The 22,208-nt window shown below is 49.5% G+C and overlaps 1 protein-coding gene across 1 annotated transcript in view; it reads left to right on the forward strand.

The window, feature by feature from the left end:
• Positions 1 to 805: 805 nt before the first annotated feature.
• The window catches only part of LOC126519698 (dipeptidyl peptidase 1-like), an 83,360-nt gene continuing 61,957 nt past the window's right edge, over positions 806 to 22,208 (forward strand). The window contains exon 1 of the mRNA XM_050169059.2: positions 806 to 1,035. Within this exon, the coding sequence (XP_050025016.1) occupies positions 873 to 1,035 (163 nt within the window). The 5' untranslated portion in view covers positions 806 to 872. The remainder of the gene's footprint in view (positions 1,036 to 22,208) is intronic.

Consider the following 22,208-nt stretch of genomic DNA (forward strand, 5'->3'; position numbering starts at 1 on the left):
ATTTGTTACGCTAGAATTTCAAAGACTGAAAGTCATCTTCGGTTCTGCTACTCAGAAAAATTTGGAAGAGCTTGTTACATTTTATCCTGTTATAGAGATCACGCGATATCCAAGGCTTTCTAGCTTTTCTGTTTTTTGTTTAACTTCTTAAGTGGAAGACATCTCCTGTATTAGAACGCAAAGGTAGATATAAAAACATCGTAAGTAATGTATACATCGGTTTCCGCAGTCACTTCGTCCCACCGATAACGAGATATAAATTAAACAAATTTCTTAACATTTTGTTCTGAATAATTTCTTTTTAAGCTTTCAGGGCATACTTTGGATGGCCGTTTATGAGGTAGCAGATAGCATCCTGCTCTTACTCGTCATAGAAAAACAAAAGTAACAGCTCCCCCTGGCGATAAAATCGCAAGGGTTGTGACCCAGCACGTGCAGCTTTAAGGCATTTGCAAGGCACTTCGGTTTGTTTGTCTCTGTCTGTCTCTCTGTCTGTTTTTGCTCACGCTGACCACCATGCCACGCTAGATCACTGTGGCAGGGATAAAATCTAAGGGCTCTAAATCTTAACATACTCCACTGCATACTGCCCTCTCAGCAGAAACCGCATACGGGGCTTTGAAAATTATCATTCGGCGCGCTTTTCCACTTTGGAAGGCCTTCAGTGTCGTACGCACGTGCACTTGTAATCCGATGCCTCGTATCAGCCTGGCCGCGTTCGAGCTGGCTGCACCCCTTGTCCCCCGTCTGCCGCGGTGGCGCCGAGATAAACATGGCGATAGATAAACAGGAACAAACGCTCTGGGGGCAACATCAGACGGGCCTGTATACGTAGCGGCGGGCGTCCAGTGGCCCCGCAGCGTGCGAGAGAAATGTGGTCCTCCGTCTGCTTCGCGCTTCTCCTGTGCGTCCTAGGCCTAGTAGCCGGCGACACGCCGGCCAATTGCACGTACGATGAGACACGAGGATGGTGGACTTTCACCGAAGGCCCTCGCGACGGTGACAGAAGCATAGAGTGCGACAACTGGATGCCAGGTAAAGCGGCTTTCTATGTCACCACGCAACTCTGTAGATGGTTTGCAGACGCCGTTGCAGCCTGGTAGCCCGAGAAACTTGCGATTGCTTGTGCTGATATGCAAGAAAAAAAAGAGACTGTTATCAAGAGAGCTAATTTTACCTTTTTAATTATAGGTTCCTCTGAAGGTGATTACCTGCAGAGGAAAAGTGTCGAAAACCTCCTAGCGTCTGTTCTGTCACACTAAGGCTGCCCTTCATTGTTTTCCTTGTCAGCGGGCTCCCAGAAACTTTCCAGATTTTTATTTGTAAATATCGTAATGCTTTGTCTCACAATAACGTGGAAGCGCAGCGAAGGCTACAGGCCTCTGCACTGTCTTCAGAACCACATATAAGCGTAAGAACATACTTCCGAATATAATCTCGTAGTATACGGCGCGTTTTTGTTCTATACGTGTGATATAGTCAGACAACCTCCTCTATAACCAATCTCCTTTCTTACTTGATCTCTTTCGGCCACTGAATTTAGGCCGTGTTCGATTCGGCAGCCTACTAGATGTGGACAAACGTTCGACAGTTTCTTCCGAAAGGTGAAGCATTCAGAGCAAGGTTCAGAATTAGTGCTCCGCTTCCCTGACGACATCTTTGTGCGACGCCGTACGCGAGGCAAATTTCTCTGCATCGAAGGAGCGGCCCCACAACTCTCGCAACGCTGGCGTGCTGCTGACGAGCGTCGCCAGCGGCGTTGCGTGCGTCGCACGTTTGGTGGTTCAGGCACGGCCGCTGGATAGGAACAGTCCGTACCCTCCTTCCTCCCTCTCCACTTACATTCAGAGCCACCGCCGCGACTAATGATATCACGCGGAAACAGTTGGACGACTGATCGCTCCGTCGCATTGTTTGTGTCAACACCTAGGACACACTTTTTTTCCACATCCTAGCCATAGGCATCTTCGCTTTAACAACGTGTTCACGATTAGGCTCCTGCCAGAAATTTACATCAGCAGCAAAGTAAAATACACTTCGTTACTGCTATACTAATTCTGTGTGTTGCTGCACCGTGCATACCACTCGCGTTTGCGCGAAACGCCCAGGCAAGTCCGCTTGCCCATAAGATTACCCGAATACAGGACACGCGAAACACTACTGTGCTAGTAATCCTCCGGGGTAAAGTGACGGCCACAAAGACACAAATCCTGGCGCCGATAGGATACCGACAGTCCGATACGCTTCAGCCACTCCGCTCGTGTGCTGCCTACAAAGTGACACGATGTCGCAGCTTGACATATTACCAGTCGCACCGTTTGCAGCCCACAACGTTACAACTGCGAAACATGGTGCTCGCGAAAAGAAAGATCGAGGCGAACACCGAACACGCTGTAGAGGCCGGTATACGTGGAGCCCTTTTACGGCGACCAGCCTGCGATTTCCACTTCACGGCGTGCATTCGACGCCCGCAAGAACGCCCGCCGCCGCCGATCAGGGCCCGCCGGGTATTTGACGCGCCTCGTCGAACGCTGCCGGAAGCGGCCAGCAGGGGCAGCCAATCGTGGCTCACTGGCCTCCGTCACTTCCGTCTTCCTCGCCGGAACATGCGTCTCGTTCGCGTCTCTGTTCGCGGGATTGGCACTCTGCGTCAGCGCCGCGACTTGAAAGGCAGCTCGCGTGAACGACGAGCTTATCGGCGCCGTGCAGAAGCGTCCCATGTTGTGGAAGGGTCGATTATCAAGATTATAAAGACGAAGGCACGTCTGTGCGTCAATATTTTCCGATTGCGCACAGGGTGGCCATACCACCTATTTCCAGCGCAACCTCTCCGCTAAACAGGCACAAAATATCATCACGAGCAGCAGCCTAGTTTATGTCCACTGCAGGACGAAGGCCTCTCCATGTGATCTCCAATTATCCCTGTCCTGCGCCCACCGATTCCAACTAGTTCCCACGAATTTTCTAATTTCATCGCTCCGCCTAGTCTTCTGCCGTCCTCGATTGCGTTTCCCTTCTCTTGTTACCCATTCTGTAACCCTGATGGTCCAACGGTTATCTAACCGGCGCATTACGTGACCTGTCCAGCTCCATTTTTTTTCATCTGGATGTCAATTAGAATATCCTCTATACCCGTTTGCTCTCTGATCCAAACCGCTCTCTTTCTGTCTCTTGACGTTATGCCTAGCAATCTTCATTATACTGCTCTTTGCGCGGTCCTTAACTTGTTCTCAAGCTTCTTTGAAAGTCTCAAATTCTCTGCCCCATATGTCAGCACTGGTAAAATGCACTGATTGTACGCCTTCCTTTTCAACGATAATGGTAAGCTTGAGGTCAGCAGTGGGCAATGTCTGCCGTATGCGATCCAACCCATTTTCATTCTACTGTGAATTTCCTTCTCATGATCAGGGTCCCCTGTGAATAATTGACCTAGGGAAACGTACTTCGTCACAGACTCTAGAGGTCGACTGGCGATCCTGAACTCTTGTTCCTTTGGCCGACTATTTATCATTACCTTTTTCTTCTGCACTTTATGCATCTTCAGCCACACTCTTACACTCTCTCTGTTAAGGTCCTCAATACAAAATATACTGATGCATTATTGAAAGCAACTGAATCAGTTTTACACAAATCTTTAGGGTTTTCTTTTGTGTTTTGTTGTTGTAAAGAAAGAGCGAATACCTATAACCTTTATTTGTGCATTTCATGTTGACTAAAACAGTTTTGTCTTGTCTGGCCGCACTTAGGCGGCATCGGCGCTTTTTCACTCGATGGGCTGAATTCATGACAGGCATGGCAGCTGCACGGCCGCCATCATTTGCCATGTTGACTCTCTGGCTGTCGAGAGCTCACGTGCCTTGACAGCTATATTGCGACGTTAGCGCTTCAAAAATAAAGTGAGCGGCAACGTGCAGAAGCCACTGCAATGCACCTGCAATTTCGCGAATATGTGTTGGCTATCCAACATAGGCGCCTATGCCTTCAGCCAATCAGCTTGCTGATTGGCTGAAGGAATATGCCATGGGGAGCGTCACAGGAAGCGCCGTTTCGTAAACGTCAATTTGACATCGCGTGATGTTGCCTGATATTGCGCTGGGCCGCCATTGCAGAAATTTTCCGCCCTAATTTGTGATGCAACAAGCCGCGTGAATTATGCTAAGGAGCAACCATATGCAATGGCGGCCGAGAGGAATGCGTATCACCACATTTTCCCCGTCGTTTGGCGCCATGAAACTCTTCTGTTCATAAGGCGTATTTGCATCGCTCTCAGGTGGTGTTGGCATTTGTGTTTCGGGCCATCATTTTTTGAAAGAACGCATTTATTTGTAATAACAGTGGTTGAACATAGCAAGCTTGTTGCAATGTTGTCCACTTTTCACTGCAGAAGATTAATACTTTTTCGCACAATCACAAATTATGACAACGGTGTCTTTTTAATTTATAAAAAGGAATGTACGTAAGGCGGCGCCTTGAAGTTTCCAGCGAATTGAACAGCGAACCAGCGAACTGAATCAGGTATGGCGGTGCCGGCGCTTGCGTGGCGCAAGCGGATACCTCTGGCGCGCGCAACGCTATCGGCGATGTTCGGCCGTTTCTCAGCCAGCCGAGTCGGGCTGAGTCACTTGCGTTTCGCGAGATAGGGATAACGTGGCCTAGAACGTGCGCTCATCACCACTGGTAGGTCGCGTATATTGTCTGAAGGTAGAAAACAAGCTCGTTGGTGCCAACGCTCGATGACTTATTCCGTTTCCCGGGTTCACGCATCCTAGCTAGTGAAGCAGACGACGGCTTCTACGCAGCAGACGACGGAAGTGAGAAGCGTTTTCGATTGAGTAATCGTAGGCTTTCAGCTAGCTGCTTTATTTTTGACTTTTATCTTTTCTTATTTTTTAGTGGACCAAATAAAGTTGTTTCACTAACTCACTCACTCAGGAGTACTGTATTGCTTTACGAAGAACGTTAGGTTCGGTGCCTTCATTTCAGTTTCTTAGGCAAAAGGTCAGGTTTGCGTCACGTTAGGAAAGTAAAACTTGGTCATCAACGTCATTTTGTATGCGTCGCGCCCACGTCACGCCTTGAAGGAAATGGCGGAATGTCCGGAATAGAGCCCCATGCATAGAGTGTACTGGAATGGGGGAGCGGGTCCAAAGGAGACCCCGCCAAGCGGCGAGAGGGAAGCAAAAAACGTTGAAATTTGCGGCGGCGCTGCAGTCGCCTTCTTCTTAAAGCCCCTCCTCCTGATGTTCTGGCCAATCCGGTGCCTTGGCGGCCCGGCGGAACCACGCCTACCGACGGTGGTTACGGTGGCGCCGAGCTGTCGTCTGCTCGACACACCGTCGTGCTTGTGTTTGTTTCGTCAAATTTTGTTCCTAATATGGGCGAAAAGAAAGAATACAATAAAATTACTGCTTTTCCATGAATTGAGGTTCGTCACTGCCATCAAACGATGCCGTCTGCACGGTGTTTACGCGCGCAGACGGCCCTCCTAACTCCGCGACTTGGCAGAGTGTTCAAAGGATAAGAGGATGAGCACACCTCGGCGAAACAACTATTGTTTTGTAGTGGGTTGCAACACCATATACAGTAGATGTAAAGGTCAGGCCAAGCTCTCGCTCTTCGGAGTCTCTAAAGAGGAAGAAAGGCGACGCGTGCGGGAGCTCAATCTTCACCACACCGATTGGCCCTCTGGAAGTAACTGACGCCATTTGTGAGCTGCACTTCGATGCAAAGTACATACTAAAGCATTATGTGCATATCATCAAAGGCCAAGAAGTATCTACACAGCGTGGAATGCCGGCGCTTCGGTCTGATGCGGTACCCACAATCTTTTGACGTACTTTCCGGAGTATCTCTACGAGCATGCCACGCGAAAGAGAACGCCCTCTTGTGCAACAGATGAAGGCCAGTCATCAAAGAGAACGCTCTCAGTTCAACCGTCATTCAGATTGGAGGATCGTGACAATAGAAACCTGAGCGATCTTGAAGACATAGACAACCGATGACATGCTCCCTAATCCAAGCAAATATAAACAACGTGTTTTTGCTTTATTCACCCAGGGGATCAGGAAAACCAACAACCAACACCATTGGTGCCGAAAATGGCACCAATGCTGTTGATATTTCTGGTGTTTCAGGTGATTTTGAACAAAGCCGTTCCATCGCGTGTCTTGTCGCCTCGAGCCGGCGTCCGCGTTCTTGCCCGGGAGGTCTTTCATAACTAAACTAAATAGGAAGGGGGATAGGATGGCTCCTTGCAGGGTGCCCCTGTTTCCTAATTTATTCTCTTATGATCTGAGGCTCTGCATGTGCAGGGTCGCTGTTCTGTCCTTGAGAAAAGATTTTACGTAGGCGAAGGTCCTCTTCCCTACGTTAAGATCTGACAGGCCGTCGAGGATGGCCGAGTGGCTGACATTATCAAACGCTTTGGTTCAGTCTATGCCCAATATTGCTCTCGTACCTTTGGTCTTTCGTTTGTCTATAATATCGTGTTGTAGTCTTAGCATGGTATATTGAGCGCTAAGGTTCGGTCTGAAACCTACCATCTCGTGAGGCCAGATGCTGCTTTCTTCCGCGAATCGAGTTAGTCGCGTCTGAATTACCTTCTCCATTAATTTGCCTAGACACGAGGTCAGTGAAATTGGCCTGAGATTTTCTATACCCGGGATTTTCCCCTTCTTGTGGATTAAAATGATGTTGGCGTGTTTCCAGTCTTCAGGGACTTCCCCTGATTCCCACACTTTGTTCAGATAAGCTGTAAGGTGAACTATAGAGTCGTCGTCCAAGTTTCTTAGCATACCGTAGGTGATCTTGTCTGGGCCAGGGGCTGTGTTCCTTTTGAAGCCAAAGAGCGCGGCTCTGACCTCTGCTACTAGAATCGGTTCGTCCAATAGCGGATTCTGCGCTCCCTGATATTCTTTCTCCGCTGCCGGGCATGCGGGGCCTACATAAGTTTCTTTAAGTCGGTCGATGAGCTCTTCATCGGTTCCGTCAAATTTGTATCTCGCCTTGACTTGCTCTATGTTGGCGTGGGTTTTGGTGTTGGCGGGGTCTATGAGGTGGCGCAGCATCTGCCACGTGTTGGGACGGCTCATATTCTTCTCTAGCTCGTCGCATTTCTGATCCCACCTTTTCTCTTCTAGTTTGAAGGCGTAGCTCTCTATTTCTTTATTGTGCTCGGCTATTTTCTTCCTTATGTTCCGGTTTCATTTCTGGCGCTTTAGCTTATTCTCGAGGGTTGTTTTTCGATTCCACATATTTCTAAGCTTGTTGTCTAATCTTAATGGGAGCTCATCTCCCTCTACCGTTTCGGTGGCCTGTTTCACGTGTGAGACGACGGTTGAGGTCCACTCTGTTATGTCTCTGATTTCGCCTAAGTCTGCTGTTGATCTGATATCCCTGAATTTATCCCAGTCAGTTGCGGTGGCCTGCTTTGGCTTATGTACGGGCACCCCTAGTTTCCTATCAATTTGTATTTCGATTATAAAGTGATCGCTGCCGAGGTTTTCGCCCGTGTTCTTCCACGATGTTTTGCCCGTCCTGTGCCCTAGTGTTAGGTCTGGTGTTGTGTCACAGCAGATGCTGTTACCCGTTCTGGTTGGCTCGTTCGGGTCCGTTAGTAGCGAGAGTCCTGTGTTCTGAATTACTTCCCACAGCATTCTACCTTTCCTGTCGATTTTGTTGTAGCCCCATTCGTGATGCTTTGCATTAAAGTCCCCTAATACGAGTAGGGGGCACAATTTTGCTGCCCTCAGCGCATTCTTAAATGTGGCCTCGAACTGTGCCTTCTTGTGACGAGGGGGGCTGTATGCGTTCAGGACAAATATGCTTCCCCTATTTTTGCCGGTAAGGATTTCTATGAGTACGGCCTCCACTTCGTCCGTACTCGCATCGTGTTCAATTACCGCTATGTTATTCTTAACTAGGGTGGCTACTCTAGATCTTTCCCTCCTCTTCCGTTGTCGAATGTGCGGTACCCTGAAATTTTGACTGAGGGTTTGCCTGTTTCTTGTAACGCCACGGCAAGCGGAGGCTCTCCTTGATTTAGAATGTGCTGTTGCAGCAGCGCCTTTTTCTTTTTGAGACCCCTACAGTTGGCCATGATGAGGAAGAGAACGGGGCTTCCGGGCTCGAGGGAGCCTCGGGATGGGGATGAGCTCGTTCTTCGCCTCCTAGCACGGTAAGAAGTGCGTTCATATGATTTGATATAGCCTGCATTTTCTTATGTATGATAACGCTAAGTTTGGTTAGCATGCTTTCCTCGTGTTCCTTGAGGCGCGCCTCTAGTTCATCTTCGTTAATCTTTCTGTTCATCTTTTTTCTTCTCTCGGGTGGAGGCGTCTCGTGCTCCTCTGCCTTCCTTTTTGCGGTGCCTACCGTATCTACCACCATCCTGCCCTCGTCCTGCGTCTCGGGGGCCGCTACTCTCTGGACTGGGGTAAGCGGCCTTGATGGCGCCGCCTGCGTAGCTCGCACTGTTGGGTTCGTTAGCTGCCCAACTTGCTCTTTGAGTTGGTTTACTGTTTCTGTTAGGCTTTTGATTATATCTCTTAGCTGGCGATTTTCCTCATCTCTCTTTTCTATTTCTTTCTTAAATAGATTGGCCTGTGCCTCTAATTCTGGCGTTCTACCTTGGGAGACCACTCTTGCGAAGCTGACAGGCATACCAGAGTGGGTCCTCTTGTCCGCTGGTTTCTGGAGGCCTGGCCAGTGGGTCTGGTCGTCCCTGGGTGACGGCCTGGATGCACTTCTGTCCCTGGTCTCGGATCGTTGCTTTTTCGCAGCAGGCGGTAGCGTGACCTTCGTTGTCGGCCTACTTCTGCCTGCGGTCGCTCCTCCCTTTTCTTGTGCGGCCCTGGCCTCGGCCCAGGCCGCGTCACGTTGTTTAACCCAGTGGGGCTTCCTGTAGAGTTCCCTGCATGTCGGGTCGCCTAACTCATGCTTCTTCCCGCAGAAGAAGCACTTCGGCTCGCAGGCGTGATCCTCCGGCTGATTTCTTAGCCCGCACCCTCTGCAGCGGGTGCTTGTTATATTTGGGCAGACGTCTTGCCTGTGTCCAATCTTGCCGCATGGGTAGCACACATCGTACTTTTTTTATATAGGTGACATGGAACCCATTGACTGAAGAATTTTACGGCCCTCGGTACTTCCAGATCTTTGAAGTTAATGATAATCGATTCGGATGTTCTTCCTAGTCTTCTGACTGCCGTATACGTTGGGTTCCGTGGGTTGTCCAACGCCCTGTGTATTTGTTCTTCCGTCAAGTCTAGGTTATTCCCGTAGATGACGCCTTTGCCCCCTCGGGCGTCGCCGGGTGGGCAGTCATGTCGATATCTTCTTTTCCGGCTCGGATGTTCTTGATTTTGGCGAAAGCCTCTGCCCTTTCCTTGTTCGGGGTTGATATTAAGATTGTTTGGTTGTTTTTGTTGAAGACAATGTCCTCTTCTGCCATGGGGAGTAGCCTGGCCGCCTCCAGGATGGCGTTTCCGGCGAGAACCCCCAGCTTCTTCTTTAGGCTGTCGATTCCTCCTGCTGGTCGGAGGATAATCTTCTGTGTACCCGGTGGCAGGCGAACTTGAAGCTTGTCTACCGTCCTCTCTGCCATGGCCTTGTTTTTCTTCAGGTTTAGGGGTTTTCGTTCCCTTCTTCTTGCTAATACTTCTTCCACCTTCTCCTACGGGACGTATCTTCCGCCTATAGAGCGGCACCAGCCCTCTTGGGTTTTTTTTTATCGGCGAAAGCGCCTACGTCCATCTTTTCTCCTTCCTCCTCTCCTGCGTGGAGAGGTCTTCTTTCTGCATGATCCGAGGATGTTGGCTGGATGCCCCTTCCGGCAGTTTCCGCAGCTGTTGCGACTCCGTTTCTCTACTCTTCTGCCGGCGTCTCCACCGACGCTGCAACCGCTACCCGTGGCTGCGTCATGCTTGGGCCGGAGCAGCAGTGCGTGCTGCTACGCCGTTGCGTTCCCTCAGCGTTTCTCTCTTCCGCCGGCGTCTCCGCCGATGCTGCAGCCGCTGCGCGTGGTTGCATCGTGCTTGGGCCGGCGCAGCAGCTATGCGAGTTGCTGCGCCGTTGCGTTCCCTAGGCGCTAGGCTTAGGTGGCGGCGTCGCCGTCTCGAAAATTCAAACTCTTGCAGAGAGTAGAGAAGTGGTCCTACCGTGGTGACGGCGGTAGTTCCGTGATCCCCTGGTGTTCGCGGTGCTTCTCGTTCTTGAATTTTCACTTTCACGCACTTCCAAGTGCGTTCCTGATGCATTTTCTATGCCGATCCCAAACAACAGTCCCCGACTGGTGGCGCCGCTGCAGATGACAGCGTTTGCGATGCACGCGGCAGGCCGCACTCTTTTTTTTTTATCGAGAGGCCATGGTTCAGGAGACCAACAGGAAGCCGTCGGCGCCCAGTGAAATATCACGTCAGCTTGACGTTCACCACCACTCGGACGAGTGCGCGGCAGCTCCGCAGGATTTGTTCGTGCACACAACGCTCATGACAGCAGCGGATGGCAGAACGCTGCCCTGCGTGGCTCCGCCACTGAGGTGATAGAGCGTTGCCACAGAGAACGAAATTTTGTAGAGTTGATGGTGCGTCGGCACCACCTCGTCATTGTAGCAGCCCAACGCACTCCACGCCCCTGGGGGCTGTACTGCATCGACGGTGTCCTAGCGGGCCTGCAGCCCGTCAGGTGAAGCAAGATGTGCTGCCCCGGTCGGAAGCGCCAAGCCAACTCCTGAACCGGATAATTTTATATAAATTGTGATGGTCGCCATCTTGCCGCCGAGCAGTGCGGACGTGTTTCGCATGGGCTGCCGAGTTTCGACCAATTTTCGGCAACATTACGGACTACGACGACCCGGGAACATCACACCGAAGTCAGTAAGGGTGCTGTGCACCTAACCGCTACGTTTTTGGAGACAAAACCTGCTCATAGTCAAATTTCGGGCACTTCTCCTCCGAGCCGCACGTAGTCGAACTGGGCCTACTTTAGGCCTAACTCGACTAGAGCCTCTCTCTGCCGACGCCGGCGAAGACCGCCGCCTCCGGCGCCGAGCCCGAAGGGAGTGTACCGTGGATGGGGAGGATATCTCCCCGGAAGAGTACAACAACGAAAATCTCTGGACCTCTGCTATCAAGGCCAACGACCTCTCGTCCACCCTAAGAAGACTGCGACGCCACTTGCGTCATCCATCACGACCGACGACGTCAACGGCAAGGCCGCCGAGAAAGAAAAATCGGCCGCTGGCCGACCAACAATCAGAAGAAGGAGACCGCTTCCTCGCCTCCCGGCCACGGATTATAAAGTGGTTTTCAGACCGAGAGGAGGCCTCGATCTTCATTCCCACACCACCACCACCCTCCTGCAAACGGTATGCCAACGGTCCGACACGGACATCGCTGCAGCTCGAAAGCAAGACCTGGTGCGTGTCAACCCACCCAATAATTCTTTCACCGTGAGCTCTCCATCGGCGGGGAGAGTCAAGAAATACGTCAGTCTACAAAACCTCAGAATCATCGACCAGATATACCCTGTCAATGCATATACTGCGGCCCCGGACGAAGCCATCAAGGGAATCGCCTACAACGTGCTCGAAGACCAAACCCACGAGGAAATCCTCGAAGACATTCAGGACCTCAACAAAGGGTGCCAAATTGCAGAAGCAAGAAAGCTAGGCACGACGTCATCGTTACTAATAACCTTTACTGGAACCCAAAAGGTACCCAGCCAAATCCGTTTGTTCGGAGGACTATACTCGTGCTACCCCTCCGTGCCAAAACAGAAGCCTGCTTTAACTGCCGACGGGCCGGACACACAGCCGACGTCTGCCCGAGGAAAAAGACCAACCTATGCAACCGCTGCGGGACGCAACACCCGGCCAAGGAAAAACCGGTCTGCACCCCAAAATGCATCCCGTGCAACGGAGATCATTTCACGGGCACCAGAAGCTGCAAGGCCCGCTTCGAAAGACCCAACTACAGGTGAAGAAAACCCACCGAAAGCCAATGGCAGCGCGGACAACAACAAGACAGCGGAGGACACCATTCCAAGAGCCGGGAAAGGTGCAACTCCAGCCAAAGACGCCGGAGAAGCCGGAGCCGCTCCATCTCTTTCCCTCCCCTCCCGAAAGCCTACAGTCAAGGACGCTCAAAACAAGTGAGCTGGAAACCGCAGACCTCCCGAGAGAGAGATGGCAACGCAGAGCTCAGGGCTATGATTGAAAGACAAAATGAAACAATCAAAGAGGGTAGAAACTACAGGGTACAGGGTAGAAACTCCCCCCAGAGGAAAACACAAAGCTCAGTACAACGCACCCCTTCTACGAGACCCAACAGCTGAGTACCCCCCTCAGCGGCATCCTTGCGTGCCTCGTCACCACAACGAAGTCCCCGGCTAAAACGAGGACGATCGAAACGGTCAAAGACGCGGAAAGCCCCACCCTAAATGATGTAATTCACCTAATCCAAGGCATGAACACCCGGCTTGATCGCATGGAGGAGAAGATGGCAGTAACCGAAGACAGAATCAGGGCAGACATGAAGGAACAAATTGGTGTGTTAGCTACGCAGCTAAACGGACGCGTGGACGCCCTCGAGACCAGACTAAGCCAAACAGAGGCTACCGTAGCCACGATGAAAACTCAACTCGCAGATCATGCTGAGCAACTTGCAGCGATCTCACTACCCAAATCCGGTCTCATCAACGCTCAGGTACAAAGAGCAAACCAATATGCAGGGAAACCTTAAGGAACTCAAAATATGGCAGTGGAACTGCAGGGGTTTCTGCCCAAAGCGGGAGAACCTACAACTCCACATCCAAAACTTAGACAAGCCGGAAATTCCGGACATCATAGCACTGCAAGAAACGCTAACTAAAGCCAAACTCAGAAACTATAAAACATGCGAAAAAACGGGAGCGCAGAACCCGCGTGCGGCCGTCTTGGTCCACAGAAACCTAACCGCCGTCGAACACGAAATAGACACGAAGTACGCGGACTGCCTCCTCGTGGAAATAATTCCACAGAAAAGAGGACAAGCGAGCCTATTTATTCTCAACATATATAGCGCCCCCAGATCGAACCACCCCCCGATAATAGAGGCAGTTAACAAAACACTCAGGCTCTGTGGACACAGGCCGCTATTATTAGTAGGCGACTTTAACGCCAGGAACACTGCCTGGGGCTACAAAATAAACAACAAGAAGGGCACCGCCATATGGAATTACATACAAGACGAAGGCCTAACATTACTGAACGATCCGCTACAACCCACGCGAATAGGCAACAGTGTGCAGACGAACACCAGCCCCAACCTCACGCTCAGTAAGAACGTGGGAGAAGGGAAATGGAGGAACACCGCCTAGGCAGCGATCATTATATAATCGAAACCACCATCCCGGCCATATCGCTAAAAAAGAAAGGGAGGAAAGAGATCACGATCACTGACTGGGACAAATTTAGACTCATCAGAGCACGAGACGAACCCACCACCATAGATGACCTCGACAAACGGGTTGAACAGCTAGGCAAGGACTTCAAAACCGCCACCAAAAGCATACCAGTCACAGCGGAAACACACGCAATAGACAACAAACTGCTACACATGTGGCAAGCACACGAAAGCCTTCAAAAGAGATGGCTCAAACAAAAACACAACAGAAGACTGAAGCTCAAAATCACTCGCCTAGTTAAAGAAATAGAACACCACGCACAAGAGCTGGTCAAACAACAATGGGGTCAAACATGCGACCAGATGAATGAAAAACTGGGCCTAAAAGACACGTGGCACCTACTCAGGTACCTCCTAGACCCTGAAAATTGTAAGACGGTACCTAACAAGAACATCGGCCGCATTATACACGAACACCCCCTTCAAGACGACGAACTCCTCGACGAACTCAGGAGCAGATATGTAGATACCTCCGACAAGGAAACGCTTCCCGACTACAAAGGACCTCCGAATCCAGGAATGGACGAGGAAATAACGACGGCCGAGGTGATGGCGGCGCTACACAAACTACACATCACGAACCGAACTTTGAGAAACCTGGATGAGGAATCAATCAACGCATCACAAAACTCTTTAACCAAGCTGCCGGCAGCGTGGAAACACGCAAAGATAACCTTCATATCGAAACCAGGGAAGAGCCTACAAATACAAAATTTGAGACCTATCTCCCTCACGCCATGCCTGGGCAAATTGCTAGAACACGTGATTCTAGATCGCCTGCAAGAACACATGGACAAGCACGAACTCTTCCCCAGCACAATGTTGGGCTTTAGTCAACACCTCTTCACACAAGACCTCATGCTCAGGCTATCGGAGGAGGTCATCAACCCTATTCACTGCAAACGAACCAAAGCAATCCTAGCTCTGGATTTAACCAAAGCATTCGACAAAGTCAAGCACGAGGCTATCACGGAAGCCTTTTCAAATCTAGGAGTAGGTGAGCGAACCCACACCTACGTTAAAGCCTTCCTATCCGCTAGGATGGCGGAGATACGCTTCGGGTCACTCACATCCGATCCTTTCACTCTGAGAAGCAGAGGAACGCCGCAAGGATCGGTACTCTCACCCCTCCTTTTCAATGTCGCGCTCATATCCATAGCACTGCTGCTTGAAGGAATACCAAACTTATCGCATTCCCTATACGCAGACGACATTACACTCTGGGTAACCAAAGGGAACGACGGAGAGATCGAGCACCTACTGCAAACTGGATCCGACGCAGTCTCAGGACACGCCAGAAAGACAGGATTATCGTGCTCCCCGCAAAAATCTGAACTTCCCGTCATGAGATACAATCCACGAGGCCATACAAAAACCTCAGTCCCTATAGAAATATACGTGGACGACACCCTAGTACCCGAGGTCCAAACGATCCGGATACTAGGTATGCACCTACAAAGCAACGGCAAAAACACAGTGGCTATCAACAAACTTACGGCATGCGTGAACTAAACCAACCGTTTGATCCGACGCATCGCCAACAAACACTTTTGGATGAAGGAAGTGGATCTGAGGCGTCTAATCCAGGCTTTCGTGCTCAGCCGTTTCGTGTACTCCCTCCCATATCTCAACCTGTATAAAGCGGAGAAGGAAAGGGTAAACTGCCTCATAAGACAAACCTATAAGGCGGCGCTCCGCCTGCCGAGATACACATCCACCGAGAGACTCCTCAAAATGGGCGTCCACAACACGCTCGACGAACTAGTTGAAGCACACAGAACAGCCCAATACAAAAGATTAAGCAAGGCACCTGAGAGAAGACACATCCTAAGCAAATTGAACATCCCTACGAGAGCACTCAAGCAAATGTCGGGCCGAGTAAAAGTAAGTGACGAGTAAAATGCCGAAGATCTCGTCTTCTTCGTCTGAGCTCATCATTTTGCAGAAGTAGATAGCGGACGGGAGCACGCCAACCAACGACGAAAAAAAAAATATCGAAAGTGCGCGTACAAACACAAAGTGCCGCGAGATGGCGGCACGTCCCTGAAATCGCTAAAGATATTGCGAGATGCCCCGCCTTCCCGGCGGTGCGGACAGCCAGACAACGCGGCTGGCCTGAACAGGCGTGGGCGCTCGCCGCCTCACCGCTTGGAAAATCCGCTTGTCCGCTTAGACGCTCCGCTTTCGGTGTGAATGTGCCTTCATGGTCGATCCAATCCCAAGGAACATGCACCCGAAGTATCACACCAAACGGAGACAGGCCCTGGCCAAAGCACTCCAGAAACACTACGCAAACCACGAGGAGGCGGTCTATGTAGACGTAGCCGAACTCAGAGAACGCGACGCTTTCTCCGCAGGGGTAGTAGGCAACCACCTCAAACCAATCACCGCGGTCACCATACTTGAAATGCACGCGGAAGAAGCAGAAGAAGCCACGATAGCAATAGCTATCACAAATACCGCAACCAAAATAATTTTCTGCGACTCCAAGACGGCAGTGCGTAATTTTGCCAAAGGCAGAACCAATGAAGCAGCGCTACAAATTCTAAAGACACTACATTTCACGCCCCGCCAGATCAAAATCATCTGGATCCCTGCGTACTCGTCCCATCCCGGGAACGAAGTGGCTCACAATTTAGCCCGAGGACTCGTCAACCGGGCAGTGAGCCAACCGATCCTGCGAGGAGCAAAAGAGCGCATGATAACCTACCGCGAAATTACGCAATACTATAGAAACGAAGACTCGAATACCCATCCCCTGACAATTCCTTAACCAAAAACCAGCAGGCGACGTGGAGGCAACTCCAGCCCGTACAAACTATCCATAGTCTACCCAGGGATACACTCCCCCGAATGTACGCTATGCGATGCCGACAAAGCCGATTTAGCACACATCTTGCACGGATGCCCTGAGCTCAAACCTACAGCCGAATGGCAGCTATCCAACGGAGAGCAGTGGCAGGCTGCGGTGACATGCTCGGAACCCGCGGTTCAACGGCGGGCTGTGACCTGGGCTTTAGAAGTCGCCTAAGACACAGTATGACGGCCACCTCACGAAGTCATCATGACTTCGCACATCTAATCTCATAAATCATTTTCTGTTGACGAAATAAAGTTTTTATCACCACCACAGCCTGTAAATTGTGAGAAAGGAGAGAATGGGGCTGTACATCATTCCCAAACTATTCAAAAACTATACGACATTCAATTTTATTCGCTTCTGGCACTATTCAATTCGTATTCCATTCGCTTTCGGCATTATTAAATTGGTATTTAATTCACTTTCTAAAAACTACCATGCTCACACCCCTATTTGTAGTGCCGGCTTTGAGCCGCAGGAGTGTGGCCACTTTCCAGGATTCTCTCTATCGACCGTATATAGGTCATCACAGACAGTAACTAGCTCTACAGCTCTAGACATTGTGACGTGCGATGTGTTGAACAACTGGGTTATCCCTCTTGCCTCTATAGCTACAGAGCCGTCAGAACAGGCCGATGTAGTTGAGCCATAAGTATAGACTTCTCTGCAGTCGTGATATTTCTCACACAAGAGCAGTGAACTGAGTAGCTTGAGTGCAGACCACGATAAGTCGGGTTTTCAAGCATAAAATGCTTCTAGCTGCCGTTGTCGGCAACCTTCAAGTGACCTTTAGCCAAAAGCCAGAGCCACTATCCGGGCACTCCAACGAGAACATCCGGGCATCCTTGCCGTTGTCAGATGGGAAGAGGACTTCGCACCCGGAGGTGCCGCGTCCCAGAGCTTATATGTACTCGTCCACCCAGCATCATTTGGTATATTGACCACGGCGGAGGGTTTTGTTACGGGTCAACGGTCCTCCCGGGAAAGGGGGGCTGCTGTGGAGCAGCTCAAATTGAACTGCTGTGCTAAACACAAACAGCCATGTCGCTCTTGCTAGAATCTAGCCCGACAGACCCTCCGATTGCTTTAACACAGGAAGAGGTCGAGGCAAACAACCATGGAGACGACCAAAAAAAAAAAGGCCATCCGCGGGTCAGCGCGATCACACGAGGGTGTGCCAGGACTGGTTCTGGTTCTTGGTTACACCAAGGCGAACAAAATCACGTGGATCGACTGGTTCCCACGGCCAAGTCGAGCGACCTCAGATGCATGCTTCATAACTTAATGGAGATCTTTCCACCTGACTGGTCTAAAATAACCGCAGGGTGAGCCCAAACTTCGAGAAGCTTGTCGCCTAAACGATGTCGCTCCCGGGTGAAATGAAACCAGAACTCCTTCCGTGTGTTCGCGAGCACTTCGTTAAGGCCCGGTGCCCGCTCCCCGAAAACTGCATCACAGCGGGCTAACCAAACTTGGTTTGAGCATTCAACAAGAAGCATGAACTGGTTACTCGCCTGGTTAGGCAAACGGTGCAAAAAAACTAGCTGTATCAAACGGAACCCCTGGGATGCTAAAAAGACTAGCTATTCGTTTAAGAGCTGCGGGGAGCAAACGATGCTAAAGATATGGACAGTATCCTCACGACCACCACAAAAAGGGCGCACCCCTCGAGTCAGGATGACTGTGAAGTAGCTATAGCTATAGTTGGGAGTAGCTATATTTAGAGAATAAGCAATATTGGTTGAAAGAAATTTAGCGTAAATCTGAACGAAAACCAAGAAAACACAAGAAAAAAATCTCAGTGCCCTTGCACTCTCTGAAGAAGGATCACCGGCGAAGCTGTGTATGTAGGCCCTTAATGGCAAACTGCCCCTCCGCCGCGGCTCGGCCCGGCATTACCTGCCGTTGTTGTTCAGTGGCTATGCTGTTGGGCTGCTGAGCACGAGGTCACGGGATCGAATCCCGGCCACGGCGGCCGCATTTCTACGGGGGCGAAATGCGAAAACACCAGTGCACTTAGACTTAGATGCACTTTAAGAGCCCCAAGTGGTAGAAATTTCTGAAGTCCTCCACTAGTGCGTGCCTCATAATCACGAAGTGGTTTTGGCACGTAAAGTCCTAAATAATTTTTCGGGCCGGCATTGCACTATCTTTGGGATCGGCCCACGTATGGGCAGTGCTTGACGCCTGCTTCACCTCCGCCGCGGGTCGGCCCGGCATTGCACTATCTTCGGGATCGGCTCACATATGGGGAGTGCTTAACGCCTGCTTCATCTCTGCCGCGGATCGGCCCGGCATTGCACTATCTGCGGGATCGGTCCACGTATGGCGAGTTTTTTTTTGCTTACCACAATGTCACGAAAATTTCCTTGGACGGTAGAGGTATACAGCTTCGCTTAAAATGCCTAGGGTACAGCGAAGCGCGAACTAAAGTTAGCTCAGAATGTGGCTCAGTAAATACGAGTAACGACATGAGTAAATCGGAAGAGAAATCCTTCTATTCATTGTAACAATAAGTGGTGTCCAAATCCACGTCTGAGTGTCAGCTCTCACTAGAATTTATTATGCAGGTGTTGAGGCCAGTGTTGTGCTGGTAGTGTGCGGCGGAACTAATTTTTGAGCCGGAAATATGCGCTGAGATTTCGGCACTACCTACACCCTCTATAAGACACCTGCAGAACATCAAACGTTTTTCGCTACGTTTTTGGCTACTTTTGGCTAACGAAAAATTTGGGTCTGGCTATTTTTGGGCTAGATTTTGAGATCATTTGGCGGTATTTTCCTGGGGCCGTCTGGCAGCCCTAACCAGCAGCGGGAGTCGTGGCATTCTCCTCGCCACCTCCCTCTCCGCATGTCACCGCACAATACGGGAGCGAGCACGGAGGAAGGAAACTCAGGAGAGGCCCTGACGTCACTCTTTTTGAAGCTAAAGCCTGTTTCACATGATGCGATTTTCGTCGCACCGGAAGTGCGATTTCCGTCGTTTGCGATGAAAATCGCAGTCGCAGTGCCGACCCCCCGATTTTCGGCTGCGACCAACCGGTTGGTCGCACAATCGCACCGTCGCACCGATCGCTGCGATTTTCCGTCGAAATTGCGCGGAGAGCTGTCAACGGAGCTATTTCGCCGGTTCGTTTTGGCAAATGGCGTCTCGCACGACAAGTGCAATGCGCGGAGACGTGGATCGTCGCATTCGGTACGTACGCGAAGGGAGAATAAAAAAACTTGTGCCGCATATTCGATTCTCCCATTTATGTACGTTTGTCGACACGCTACGCAGCAAATAAAGTGCATTTTCACGTTTGCTTCGTTCGCCTTTGTGAGTTGTCAGTGCTAGGAGGTGTTCAATCCCCAGCAGACGACGAGGTCGTCACAATTTTCTTTTGTTGAGTAGCATGCAAAAATCGCGCTTACGGGGCAGCTTGAATTATTTCAACCTCGGCAAGGGCAGATGACAAGACAGCAAAGTACCCGAAGTTTCAACGTTGCGCTGAACGCGGTACCGTTCAGTAGCATTTTCTTCTCGGTTTTCAAGCATGAATTTCCCGATGCATCTTGAAAGCTTATCTTGCCTCTCATTAAATTTGACAGAGCAAAAGTGTAGGCTATCGTAATGAATTTGCTACGATAGCATTAAATCCGTGGCTTGAATAAAATACTACATGCGCGTTAAGTTGCACCTCTTCTCTGAATAATTCTTTCTTCTTGCACAGAAACCAATAAACATTGACTATGTTGCGGACTTTTTATCCTTACAGCATCTGTATGAACACTTGCTCTGCAAGGTAATTAACTGTACAGCTAGTAGATTAAGTAAATTGTTTGCTATAGTGGCACAGTGACAACGTACCCTCCTGCACAAGCATGTAGAACTCGTGCAACAATGCGAAAACCAGGCAAACGGCCTGTTCCTGTGGGGATAAAACAGTACAAAACTACACGCTGAAGAAAATTTATTCAAAACTGTGCAGTGAAGTCAGCCAGTAGAAGCAGTTCTTGCACGTTCACAGCTGATCAAGTGTGCAGAAACATTCATGCCTTACATGTTTCTAGTAAGTTTCTAATAAGTTTGTGATCACATATATTAGTGTGTAAACCCATGTAACGATATCCGCTGCGATTATTATCTTTATAAGTAAGAAATACCATGCTACTTGCAAGAACATATATCACCCGAGGATTTTAGAACAAATTTCTTCATTTCAACTATACACAATATGGGGTTTATTCAATAAAAGACCACAAACTGGGCTTTTTTGCAATGACAAACTTATTCCAAACTTTACTTACATACAGGCAAGAAAAAAATTATAGACAGACATATCGTTCTTCAATTTGTTCACCTGCCACTGTGACTATAGCATTCTGCTGCTAACACAAGGCGAGGGGTTGATTTGCCAGCCATGGAAGTCGCATTTCGATGGGAGTCAGAGGTGAAAAAAAAAAGCTCTTGCACTTCGATTTAGTTCACCACCTTTTATTGAACCCTTACACTTCAAAATACTATTGCATAGGGGGGCATGCTTATGGAAAATCTAACACCAATAGAAAGCAAAGGGCAGAATTGTAAAACAACCATCTTTCGTGATAATTCGAGTGTGTAAATATTCATTGGATCAATATGTATTGTTCAACAGCACTGCACAAATAAGCATCATCAGGTATAGCAAGTACTCTGTCAGGAAGCTGGTTCTACAGATGTATAAATGTCAAGGCATGAATGCTCATACTACGCCGCACACATAGCACAAAGAAAACCTTTTTCAAGAGTTGTCCCTTCTGGCAGATATGAGTGGGCCATAAACAGCAGAAACTTTATTGCAGGACATTGTGTAATACCGCTTATGAAAGAATGAAGAGAGTGAAGAGGCTTTTAACAGCAGTACCTCTTGCTACTCTAATAAGAGGAACGATGAGCAAAAACATTTCCGGTAGAGCACTTAAACAGTAACTTTCTGAAAGACAGAAAATTCTAGGTGAGAGTTGGAGGTACATTTGGCCCACACACACCAACAACACGGGCATACTACAAGAAACACTACAGCCTATGGTGTATTACAGTCTGTGGGAAAGCAATCTTATACAGAAATCAAGAATGATGCAACAAGCCCTCAACAACACTGCAGATTTTCTTGGCCAGTCTGGCCTCTCGCTTTCTGATAAGTCAGCTCATATCGACGGCGGAAAAAGAACGGCTAGAATCAAGCACTACCCCAGATTACACATTGTGGTCCACATAGCTGGACAAATATGACCGCAAGTCAACATCCACAAATCCTCAGCTAGTGTAAGCCCATGACGGCAGAGCCAGCACGTGGGTGAAACAATTATGCAATGCCTGGACGCAACTTCCACACCTGGTGAAAAGAATAATCTCGAAATAATGGGTGTGTACGAGTGGATACTATGGAAATTCACAGATAATGTGCTTGTGTCCAAGGTATAGTACGGTATGAATTACCAGCAGCACACAAAAAAGACAACTCATCGAATAGAGGCATCGGGTAGTAATAATATGTCTTTCCAACTTTACCATGCTTGAAGACCTCTATGAGAAAGAGCTAACGAACAAGCACCTAGACACAGTAGAGTTGCAGCCTGCAGCAAAATTCTTTGTCTCAAGAGCTCAGAACCTCGTCCCAACATATTATGCCAACTAGCATATGAGATGCAAAGACGACTACCCCTCCCTTCAGAAACACAACCTCGGGAGTACCTGAACTTGTACACAACAGGCCCATACCGTGAATTATGGGAGCAAAAAATTAGGCCAGGAGACTATATGCAACTTCCAAACACACAGAGGAGGTTGCTAATCAGAAGATGCAAGCAAACATAAGGCACATATAGTACACTGATCTGACAGTGTAACAGTAGTATGACACTACATAAAACTAAGCCACATATAA

This window comes from Dermacentor andersoni, chromosome 10 (genome assembly GCF_023375885.2).
Source record: "Dermacentor andersoni chromosome 10, qqDerAnde1_hic_scaffold, whole genome shotgun sequence".
In the NCBI taxonomy this organism is placed as follows: Eukaryota; Metazoa; Arthropoda; class Arachnida; order Ixodida; family Ixodidae; genus Dermacentor; species Dermacentor andersoni.